General features: G+C 46.6%; 2 protein-coding genes across 2 annotated transcripts in view; one reads left to right on the top strand and one right to left on the bottom strand.

Annotated features, from left to right (window-relative positions):
• The window catches only part of LOC138864159 (uncharacterized PE-PGRS family protein PE_PGRS46-like), a 5,334-nt gene extending 1,454 nt beyond the window's left edge, over nt 1-3,880 (bottom strand). The window contains exons 1-6 of the mRNA XM_070130214.1: nt 3,673-3,880; nt 2,785-3,255; nt 2,461-2,625; nt 2,065-2,343; nt 1,624-1,845; nt 205-1,509 (exon numbers count right to left, since the gene is read on the bottom strand). Coding sequence (XP_069986315.1) covers nt 205-1,509; nt 1,624-1,845; nt 2,065-2,343; nt 2,461-2,625; nt 2,785-3,255; nt 3,673-3,880 — 2,650 coding nt within the window. The remainder of the gene's footprint in view (nt 1-204; nt 1,510-1,623; nt 1,846-2,064; nt 2,344-2,460; nt 2,626-2,784; nt 3,256-3,672) is intronic.
• Nucleotides 3,881-3,893: 13 nt separating this feature from the next.
• LOC113804133 (uro-adherence factor A) overlaps nt 3,894-12,500 on the top strand; it is a 12,790-nt gene continuing 4,183 nt past the window's right edge. Inside the window, exons 1-6 of the mRNA XM_070130213.1 lie at nt 3,894-4,044; nt 5,258-5,631; nt 9,644-9,660; nt 9,797-9,801; nt 10,886-11,605; nt 11,917-12,500. The exon at nt 11,917-12,500 is cut by the window's right edge and continues 1,510 nt beyond it. Coding sequence (XP_069986314.1) covers nt 3,894-4,044; nt 5,258-5,631; nt 9,644-9,660; nt 9,797-9,801; nt 10,886-11,605; nt 11,917-12,500 — 1,851 coding nt within the window. The remainder of the gene's footprint in view (nt 4,045-5,257; nt 5,632-9,643; nt 9,661-9,796; nt 9,802-10,885; nt 11,606-11,916) is intronic.

The raw sequence follows: 12,500 nt of genomic DNA, 5'->3' as shown, positions 1-12,500 counted from the left end.
AGCCACCAACAACCACAGAACCGCCAACAGAGCAACCAACAACCACAGAACCGCCAACAGAGCCACCAACAACCACAGAACCGCCAACAGAGCCACCACCAAGAACAGAACCACCAACAACCACAGAACAGCCAACTGAGCCACCAACAACCACAGAACCGCCAACAGAGCCACCAACAACCACAGAACCGCTGACAGAGCCACCAACAACCACAGAACCGCCAACTGAGCCACCAACAACAACAGAACCACCAACAGAGCCACCAACAACCACAGGACCGACAACTGAGCCACCAACAACCACAGAACCACCAACTGAGCTACCAACAACCACAAAACCACCAACTGAGCCACCAACAACCACAGAACCACCAACAACCACTGAACCACCAACAACCACAAAACCGCCGACAGAGCAACTAACAACCACAGAACCGCCGACAGAGCCACCAACAACCACAGAACAGCCAACAGAGCCACCAACAAGCACAGAACCGCCGACAGAACCACCACCAACCACAGAACCGCCAACTGAGCCACCAACAACCACAGAGCCACCAACAACCACAGAACCGCCAACAGAGCCACCAACAACCACAGAACCGAAAAAAGAGCTACCAACAACCACAGAACCACCAACTGAGCCACCAACAACCACAGAACAACCAACAGAGCCACCAACAACCACAGAACCGCCAACAGAGCAACCAACAATCACAGAATCTCCGACAAAGCCACCAACAACCACAGAACAGCCAACAGAGCCACCAACAACAACAGAACCGCCAACAGAGCCACCAACAACCACAGAACCACCAACTGAGCCACCAACAACCACAGAACCGCCAACAGAGCAACCAACAACCATAGAACCGCCAACTGATCCACCAACAACCACAGAACCACCGACAGAGCCACCTACAACAACAGAACCACCAACTGAGCCACCAACAACCACAGAACCGCCAACAGAGCCACCAACAACCACAGAACCACCAACAACCACAGAACCGCCAACTGAGTCACCAACAACCACAGAACCGCCAACAGAGACACCGACAACCACAGAACCGCCAACTGAACCACCAACAACCACAGAACCGCCAACAGAGCCACCAACAACCACAGAACCGCCAACAGAGCCACCAACAACCACAGAACCGCCAACAGAGCCACCACCAACCACAGAACCGCCAACAGAGCCACCAACAACCATAGAACCGCCAACTGAGCCACCAACAACCACAGAACCACCGACAGAGCCACCTACAACAACAGAACCACCAACTGAGCCACCAACAACCACAGAACCGCCAACAGAGCCACCAACAACCACAGAACCACCAACTGAGCCACCAACAACCACAGAGCCGCCAACAGATCCACCAACAGAGCCACCAACAACCACAGAACCGCCGACAGAGCCACCAACAACCACAGAACCGCCAACAGAACCACCAACAACCACGGAACCGCCGACAGAGCCACCAACAACCACAGAACCACCAACTGAGCCACCAACAACCACAGAACCGCCAACAGAGCAACCAACAACAACAGAACCTCCGACAGAGCCACCAACAACCACAGAACCGCCAACTGAGCCACCAACAACCACAGAACCGCCAACAGAACCACCAACAACCACAGAACCACCAACAACCACAGAACCACCAACAACCACAGAACCGCCGACAAAGCAAGTAACAACCACAGAACCGCCGACAGAGCCACCAACAACCACAGAACCACCAACAGAACCACCAACAACCACAGAACCGCCAACTGAGCCACCAACAACCGCAGAACCGCTAACAGAGCCACCAACAACCACAGAACCGCCAACTGAGCCACTAACAACCACAGAACCACCAACAGAGCCACCAACAACCACAGAACCGCCAACAGAGTCACCAACAACCACAGAACCGCCGACAGAGCCACCAACAACCACAGAACCACCAACAGAGCCACCAACAACCACAGAACCACCAACAGAGCCACCAACAACCACAGAACCGCCAACTGAGCCACCAACAACCACAAAACCACCAACTGAGCCACCAACAACCACAGAACCGCCAACAGAGCCACCAACAACCACAGAACCACCAACAACCACAGAACCGCCAACTGAGCCACCAACAACCATAGGACCGCTAACTGAGCCACCAACAACCACAGAAATGCCAACAGAGCCACCAACAACCACAGAACCGCTAACTGAGCCACCAACAACCACAGAACCACCAACTGATCCACCAACAACCACAGAACAGCCAACTGAGCCTCCAACAACCACAGAATCGCCAACAGAGCCACCAACAACCATAGAACCACCAACTGAGCCGCCAACAACCACAGAACCGCCAACAGAGCAACCAACAACCACAGAACCGCCAACAGAGCCACCAACAACCACAGAACCGCCAACAAAGCCACCAACAACCACAGAACCACCAACTGAGCCACCAACAACCACAGAACCACCAACTGAGCCACCAACAACCACAGAACCGCCGACAGAGCCACCAATAACCACAGAACCGCCAACAGAGCCACCAACAACCAAAGAGCCGCCAACAGATCCACCAACCGAGCCACCAACAACCACAGAACCACCAACTGAGCCGCCAACAACCACAGAACCGCCAACAGAGCAACCAACAACCACAGAACCGCCAACAGAGCAACCAACAACCACAGAACCACCAACTGAGCCACCAACAACCGCAGAACCGCCAACAGAGCCACCAACAACCACAGAACCGCCGACAGAGCCACCAACAACCACAGAACCGCCAACTGAGCCACCAACAACCACAGAAACGCCGACAGAACCGCCGCCAGAGCACCTAACACCCACAGAACCGCCACCAGAATCACCAACAACCCCAGAACCGCCGACAGAGGAAATAACAACCACAGAACCACCGACAGAGCCATCAACAACCACAGAACCACCAACAGAGCCACCAACAACCACAGAAACGCCGACAGAACCGCCGACAGAGCAACTAACAACCAAAGAACCGCCAACAGAGCAACCAACAACCACAGAACCACCAACAACCACAGAACTGCCGACAGAGGAAATAACAACCACAGAACCACCGACAGAGCCACCAACAACCACAGAACCACCAACAACCACAGAACCGCCAACAGAGCAACCAACAACCACAGGACCGCCAACAGAGCCACCAACAACCACAGAACCACCAACTGAGCCACCAACAACCACAGAACAGCCAACTGAGCCACCAACAACCACAGAACCACCAACAGAGCCACCAACAACCACAGAACCACCAACTGAGCCACCAACAACCACAGAACCGCCGACAGAGCCACCAACAACCACAGAACCGCCAACAGAGCCATCAACAACCACAGAACCGCCGACAGAGCCACCAACAACCACAGAACCACCAACTGAGCCACCAACAACCACAGAACCGCCGACAGAGCAACTAACAACCACAGAACCCCTGACAATGCCACCAACAACCACAGAACCGCCAACAACCACAGAACCGCCGACAGAGCCACTTACAACCACAGAACCACCAACAGAGCCACCAACAACCACAGAACCGCCAACAGAGCCACCAACAACCACAGAACCACCAACAGAACCACCAACAACCACAGAACAGCCAACAGAGCCACCAACAACCACAGAACCACCAACAACCACAGAACCGCCGACAGAACCACCAACAACCACAGAACCGCCGACAGAGCCACCAACGACCACAGAACCACCAACAGAGCCACCAACAACCACAGAACAGCCAACTGAGCCAGCAACAACCACAGAACCGCCAACAGAGCCACCAACAACCACAGAACCGCTGACAGAGCCACCAACAACCATAGAACCGCCGACAATGCCACCAACAACCACAGAACCACCAACAGAGCCACCAACAACCACAGAACCGCCAACAGAGCCACCAACAACCACAGTCCCACCGACAGAGCCACCAACAACCACAGAACCACCAAAAACCACAGAACAGCCAACAGTGCCCCCAACAAGCACAGAACCGCCAACTGAGCCACCAACAACCACAGAACCGCCGACAGAGCCACCAACAACCACAGAACCACCAACAACCACAGAACAGCCAACAGAGCCACCAACAACCACAGAACCGCCGACAGTGCCACCAACAACCACAGAACCGCCAACAACCACAGAACCGCCGACAGAGCCACCAACCACAGAACCACCACCAACCACAGAACCGCCGACAGAACCACCAACAACCACAGAACCACCAACAACCACAGAACCACCAACTGAGCCACCAACAACCACAGAACCACCAACAACCACAGAACCGCCGACAGAACCACCAACAACCACAGAACCGCCGACAGAGCCACCAACAACCACAGAACCACCAACTGAGCCACCCACGATTTCTACGACATTCACTGTTGCACCCCTGTTCATTTCATCAGGTCAGCTTGTATAAGAATTATTGAGTCGAATGTCACTTTATAAAGAGCAGGTTTTATGTAAACAGATGGTTTTGTTTGTCTTTTTTGTTTGTGTTCTTATGTGTGTATGTGTATGTGCATGGTTGTAGTATGTTTAGTCATATATATACACGTAAAAAGTATATATACATACATATGCACAAAAATACACACACACACACACACACACACACACACACACACACACACACACACACACACACACACACACACACACACACACACACACACACGCACGCACGCACGCACGCACATACATATATATACATATTTACACACACATTGATGGTCTAATGTACGGTACTAAGGGAATAGAAAATTGAAATGTGTATGAATATAAACATATATGACTATGTGTGCTAGTGTGTCTGTGTGTGTAGACGCATACGTCCAAACACACACACACACACATACACACAAACACACACACGGATATATACATATATATATACAAATGCAAATACACGCACATACAGTTACACACACACACATAATTACACACACACACATTTCTATTTATTTTATATTTCTTATTTTCTTATTACTGTACATTAGACTATCATCTCTGGATCTTTTAGACTATGTGTACTATTTCTAGTTAAGTGTTGAAGTCTTTAAACCGAGAGAAAGATTACTTTCAGAGTTATCTTTATATTTAAAAGAAAACAAACTATTTGTCCATACTTGTGCATAATCTATTCGTCATGATTGTAAAAACAATCTCATTATTTTCAAATTTTGGCAGGTTCGACTCCAGAGAGCACCGCCACAGTGATTTCGACGGAAGCAACGCTACCCACAACCACAGAGCTGTCCATGAATTCCACTTTCAAATCTAAAACAACTGTAGAATTGACAGAAACGGTTACTGTATCTGAAACGTCGACCGTCGAAGGAGAAACTGTCTTTGAAACGGTGACGCTTCCTGAAACATCAACCGTCGAAGGAGAAACCGTCTTTGAAACGGTGACGCTTCCTGAAACATCAACCGTCGAAGGAGAAACTGTCTTTGAAACGGTGACGCTTCCTGAAACATCAACCTTTGAAGCAGAAACTGTCTTTGAAACGGTGACGCTTCCTGAAATATCAACCGTCGAAGGAGAAACCGTCTTTGAAACGGTGACGCTTCCTGAAACATCAACCGTCGAAGGAGAAACCGTCTTTGAAACGGTGACGCTTCCTGAAACATCAACCGTCGAAGGAGAAACTGTCTTTGAAACGGTGACGCTTCCTGAAACATCAACCGTCGAAGGAGAAACCGTCTTTGAAACGGTGACGCTTCCTGAAACATCAACCGTCGAAGGGGAAACCGCCTTTGAAACGGTGACGCTTCCTGAAACATCAACCGTCGAAGGAGAAACTGTCTTTGAAACGGTGACGCTTCCTGAAACATCAACCGTCGAAGGAGAAACTGTCTTTGAAACGGTGACGCTTCCTGAAACATCAACCGTCGAAGGAGAAACTGTCTTTGAAACAGTGACGCTTCCTGAAACATCAACCGTCGAAGGAGAAACCGTCTTTGAAACGATGACGCTTCCTGAAACATCAACCGTCGAAGGAGAAACTGTCTTTGAAACGGTGACGCTTCCTGAAACATCAACCGTCGAAGGAGAAACCGTCTTTGAAACGGTGACGCTTCCTGAAACATCAACCGTCGAAGGGGAAACCGTCTTTGAAACGGTGACGCTTCCTGAAACATCAACCGTCGAAGGAGAAACCGTCTTTGAAACGGTGACGCTTCCTGAAACATCAACCGTCGAAGGGGAAACCGTCTTTGAAACGGTGACGCTTCCTGAAACATCAACCGTGGAAGGAGAAACCGTCTTTGAAACGGTGACGCTTCCTGAAACATCAACCGTCGAAGGAGAAACCGTCTTTGAAACGGTGACGCTTCCTGAAACATCAACCGTCGAAGGAGAAACTGTCTTTGAAACGGTGACGCTTCCTGAAACATCAACCGTCGAAGGAGAAACCGTCTTTGAAACGGTGACGCTTCCTGAAACATCAACCGTCGAAGGGGAAACCGTCTTTGAAACGGTGACGCTTCCTGAAACATCAACCGTGGAAGGAGAAACCGTCTTTGAAACGGTGACGCTTCCTGAAACATCAACCGTCGAAGGAGAAACCGTCTTTGAAACGGTGACGCTTCCTGAAACATCAACCGTCGAAGGAGAAACCGTCTTTGAAACGGTGACGCTTCCTGAAACATCAACCGTCGAAGGAGAAACCGTCTTTGAAACGGTGACGCTTCCTGAAACATCAACCGTCGAAGGAGAAACTGTCTTCGAAACGGTGACGCTTCCTGAAACATCAACCGTCGAAGGGGAAACCGTCTTTGAAACGGTGACGCTTCCTGAAACATCAACCGTCGAAGGAGAAACCGTCTTTGAAACGGTGACGCTTCCTGAAACATCAACCTTTGAAGCAGAAACCGTCTTTGAAACGGTGACGCTTCCTGAAACATCAACCGTCGAAGGAGAAACTGTCTTTGAAACGGTGACGCTTCCTGAAACATCAACCGTCGAAGGAGAAACTGTCTTTGAAACGGTGACGCTTCCTGAAACATCAACCGTCGAAGGAGAAACTGTCTTTGAAACGGTGACGCTTCCTGAAACATCAACCGTCGAAGGAGAAACTGTCTTTGAAACGGTGACGCTTCCTGAAACATCAACCGTCGAAGGAGAAACTGTCTTTGAAACGGTGACGCTTCCTGAAACATCAACCGTCGAAGCAGAAACCGTCTTTGAAACGGTGACGCTTCCTGAAACATCAACCGTCGAAGGCGAAACCGTCTTCGAAACGGTGACGCTTCCTGAAACATCAACCGTCGAAGGAGAAACCGTCTTTGAAACGGTGACGCTTCCTGAAACGTCAACCGTCGAAGGGGAAACCGTCTTTGAAACGGTGACGCTTCCTGAAACATCAACCGTCGAAGGAGAAACCGTCTTTGAAACGGTGACGCTTCCTGAAACATCAACCGTCGAAGGAGAAACCGTCTTCGAAACGGTGACGCTTCCTGAAACATCAACCGTCGAAGCAGAAACTGTCTTTGAAACGGTGACGCTTCCTGAAACATCAACCGTCGAAGGAGAAACCGTCTTTGAAACGGTGACGCTTCCTGAAACATCAACCGTCGAAGGAGAAACCGTCTTTGAAACGGTGACGCTTCCTGAAACATCAACCGTCGAAGGAGAAACTGTCTTTGAAACGGTGACGCTTCCTGAAACATCAACCGTCGAAGGAGAAACCGTCTTTGAAACGGTGACGCTTCCTGAAACATCAACCGTCGAAGGAGAAACCGTCTTTGAAACGGTGACGCTTCCTGAAACATCAACCGTCGAAGGAGAAACCGTCTTCGAAACGGTGACGCTTCCTGAAACATCAACCGTCGAAGCAGAAACTGTCTTTGAAACGGTGACGCTTCCTGAAACATCAACCGTCGAAGGAGAAACCGTCTTTGAAACGGTGACGCTTCCTGAAACATCAACCGTCGAGGGAGAAACCGTCTTTGAAACGGTGACGCTTCCTGAAACATCAACCGTCGAAGGGGAAACCGTCTTTGAAACGGTGACGCTTCCTGAAACATCATCCGTCGAAGGAGAAACCGTCTTTGAAACGGTGACGCTTCCTGAAACATCAACCGTCGAAGGGGAAACCGTCTTTGAAACGGTGACGCTTCCTGAAACATCAACCGTCGAAGGAGAAACCGTCTTTGAAACGGTGACGCTTCCTGAAACATCAACCGTCGAAGGAGAAACCGTCTTTGAAACGGTGACGCTTCCTGAAACATCAACCGTCGAAGGGGAAACCGTCTTTGAAACGGTGACGCTTCCTGAAACATCAACCGTCGAAGGAGAAACCGTCTTTGAAACGGTGACGCTTCCTGAAACATCAACCGTCGAAGGAGAAACTGTCTTCGAAACGGTGACGCTTCCTGAAACATCAACCGTCGAAGGAGAAACCGTCTTTGAAACAGTGACGCTTCCTGAAACATCAACCGTCGAAGGAGAAACCGTCTTTGAAACGGTGACGCTTCCTGAAACATCAACCTTTAAAGCAGAAACTGTCTTTGAAACAGTGACGCTTCCTGAAATATCAACCATTGAAACAGAAACTGTCTTTGAAACAGTGACGCTTCCTGAAATATCAACCATTGAAACAGAAACTGTCTTTGAAACAGTGACGCTTCCTGAAATATCAACCATTGAAGCAGAAACTGTCTTTGAAACAGTGACGCTTCCTGAAATATCAACCATTGAAACAGAAACCGTCTTTGAAACGGTGACGCTTCCTGAAATATCAACCATTGAAACAGAAACTGTCTTTGAAACAGTGACGCTTCCTGAAATATCAACCATTGAAACAGAAACTGTCTTTGAAACAGTGACGCTTCCTGAAATATCAACCATTGAAGCAGAAACTGTCTTTGAAACAGTGACGCTTCCTGAAATATCAACCATTGAAACAGAAACTGTCTTTGAAACAGTGACGCTTCCTGAAATATCAACCATTGAAACAGAAACTGTCTTTGAAACAGTGACGCTTCCTGAAATATCAACCATTGAAACAGAAACTGTCTTTGAAACAGTGACGCTTCCTGAAATATCAACCATTGAAACAGAAACTGTCTTTGAAACAGTGACGCTTCCTGAAATATCAACCATTGAAGCAGAAACTGTCTTTGAAACAGTGACGCTTCCTGAAATATCAACCATTGAAACAGAAACTGTCTTTGAAACAGTGACGCTTCCTGAAATATCAACCATTGAAACAGAAACTGTCTTTGAAACAGTGACGCTTCCTGAAATATCAACCATTGAAACAGAAACTGTCTTTGAAACAGTGACGCTTCCTGAAATATCAACCATTGAAACAGAAACTGTCTTTGAAACAGTGACGCTTCCTGAAATATCAACCATTGAAACAGAAACTGTCTTTGAAACAGTGACGCTTCCTGAAATATCAACCATTGAGACAGAAACTGTCTTTGAAACAGTGACGCTTCCTGAAATATCAACCATTGAAACAGAAACTGTCTTTGAAACAGTGACGCTTCCTGAAATATCAACCATTGAAACAGAAACTGTCTTTGAAACAGTGACGCTTCCTGAAATATCAACCATTGAAACAGAAACTGTCTTTGAAACAGTGACGCTTCCTGAAATATCAACCTTTGAAGCAGAAACTGTCTTTGAAACAGTGACGCTTCCTGAAATATCAACCATTGAAACAGAAACTGTCTTTGAAACAGTGACGCTTCCTGAAATATCAACCATTGAAACAGAAACTGTCTTTGAAACAGTGACGCTTCCTGAAATATCAACCTTTGAAGCAGAAACTGTCTTTGAAACAGTGACGCTTCCTGAAATATCAACCATTGAAGCAGAAACTGTCTTTGAAACAGTGACGCTTCCTGAAATATCAACCATTGAAACAGAAACTGTCTTTGAAACAGTGAAGCTTCCTGAAATATCAACCATTGAAGCAGAAACTGTCTTTGAAACAGTGACGCTTCCTGAAATATCAACCGTCGAAGGAGAAACTGTCTTTGAAACAGTGACGCTTCCTGAAATATCAACCATTGAAACAGAAACTGTCTTTGAAACAGTGACGCTTCCTGAAATATCAACCATTGAAGCAGAAACTGTCTTTGAAACAGTGACGCTTCCTGAAATATCAACCATTGAAACAGAAACTGTCTTTGAAACAGTGACGCTTCCTGAAATATCAACCATTGAAACAGAAACTGTCTTTGAAACAGTGACGCTTCCTGAAATATCAACCATTGAAACAGAAACTGTCTTTGAAGCAGTGACGCTTCCTGAAATATCAACCATTGAAACAGAAACTGTCTTTGAAACAGTGACGCTTCCTGAAATATCAACCATTGAAACAGAAACTGTCTTTGAAACAGTGACGCTTCCTGAAATATCAACCATTGAAACAGAAACTGTCTTTGAAACAGTGACGCTTCCTGAAATATCAACCGTCGAAGGAGAAACTGTCTTTGAAACAGTGACGCTTCCTGAAATATCAACCATTGAAACAGAAACTGTCTTTGAAACAGTGACGCTTCCTGAAATATCAACCATTGAAACAGAAACTGTCTTTGAAACAGTGACGCTTCCTGAAATATCAACCATTGAAACAGAAACTGTCTTTGAAACAGTGACGCTTCCTGAAATATCAACCATTGAAACAGAAACTGTCTTTGAAACAGTGACGCTTCCTGAAATATCAACCGTCGAAGGAGAAACTGTCTTTGAAACAGTGACGCTTCCTGAAATATCAACCATTGAAACAGAAACTGTCTTTGAAACAGTGACGCTTCCTGAAATATCAACCATTGAAACAGAAACTGTCTTTGAAACAGTGACGCTTCCTGAAATATCAACCATTGAAACAGAAACTGTCTTTGAAACAGTGACGCTTCCTGAAATATCAACCTTTGAAGCAGAAACTGTCTTCGAAACGGTGACACTTCCTGAAACGTCAACCATCAAAGGAGAAACAGCAGCTGCAGCAACAACTGTTTTGACAGAACTGGAACAAAAAAAGAAAGAATTGGAAGAGGAGCTGGAAGAGCTTCAAAACTCAATTGCTGCCAACAACGCAACCGCCAGTGCTTTTGCAGAAATAGAAGCAACATTGCAGCGAATCACTGATGCTATAAATAGTAGTGGGAGACATAGGAGAAGACGATCCCCTACTTATTCTGTTAACCAAGGTGGTGACACTGTCACAGTAGATCCATATTGCGAGGTAAATGAGGACAATGCCTTAACTGGGGACCCGACAGATCTGCTTCTTACTATGATCAATGATCTCTCCACCAAGTTGTCCAACCTCACAACCGACCAAATCATCTGCTTCAATGAACTTATTGGTTATTTTGCCACACTCATAGAAAATGGAACCTTTGTCATCGATTCTAGTATGGTCGACAATATTACAGCCGCTGCAGAGACAGCCAGTAGTGCTGTAGGAGAAGAGGTTGAATCTTTAAAGACCCTTATTTCGAGCCTACAGGATCAGGTAAACGAAAAGAATGCTGAACTCCGCAAACTGGAAAGTGATTCTACATCTACAGCAGGTAAGAACTTTCATTTCCTTTATGTATGTCTGTTTCACTTTGACAACTATTACAATGACAGAAAATATGTCTGCTACATTGCATTTTTTTCTGGTAGCATTACGTTCAAAGATAAAAGGAAGGTTCAGAAGAATTAGTAATATGTAGTTTGGTCATCGGGTATCAAAATATTGGCCATTAGCCTTTACCTGTTTATTCTGTTGTTGATTGACAATTATTGTAAACGCTGAAGTCCATGAATAAAGTTTATTACTCTTTTTTGTTGATCTTAGAATGGGAATGTAAATTGCGTCTATGTTTTTTTTCCATAGCTTCGACAGAGACAGATTCTGAAACTGCGACGATCTTTGGGACTTCAACATTTGAGACAATTATTTTGACTGAAACATCGACAGTAATTCTGCCTGAGACGACATTTGAAACGGAAACTGTTTCTGAAACAGTCACTATGCCTGAAACATCGACAATTATTCTGCCTGAGACGACATTTGAAACAGAAACTGTTTCTGAAACAGTCACTTTGCCTGAAATATCGACAATTGTTCTTCCTGAGACGACATTTGAAACTGAAACTGTTTCTGAAACAGTCACTTTGCCTGAAATATCGACAATTGTTCTTCCTGAGACGACATTTGAAACAGAAACTGTTTCTGAAACAGTCACTTTGCCCGAAACATCGACAATTATTCTGCCTGAGACGACATTTGAAACAGAAACTGTTTCTGAAACAGTCACTTTGCCTGAAATATCGACAATTGCTCTTACTGAGACGACATTTGAAACAGAAACTGTTTCTGAAACAGTCACTTTGCCCGAAACATCGACAATTATTCTGCCTGAGACGACATTTGAAACAGAAACTGTTTCTGAAACAGTCACTTTGCCTGAAATATCG

The sequence above is a fragment of the Penaeus vannamei genome, chromosome 15 (genome assembly GCF_042767895.1).
Source record: "Penaeus vannamei isolate JL-2024 chromosome 15, ASM4276789v1, whole genome shotgun sequence".
Classification (NCBI taxonomy): domain Eukaryota; kingdom Metazoa; phylum Arthropoda; class Malacostraca; order Decapoda; family Penaeidae; genus Penaeus; species Penaeus vannamei.
This window is presented reverse-complemented; position numbering and strand designations above follow the sequence as displayed.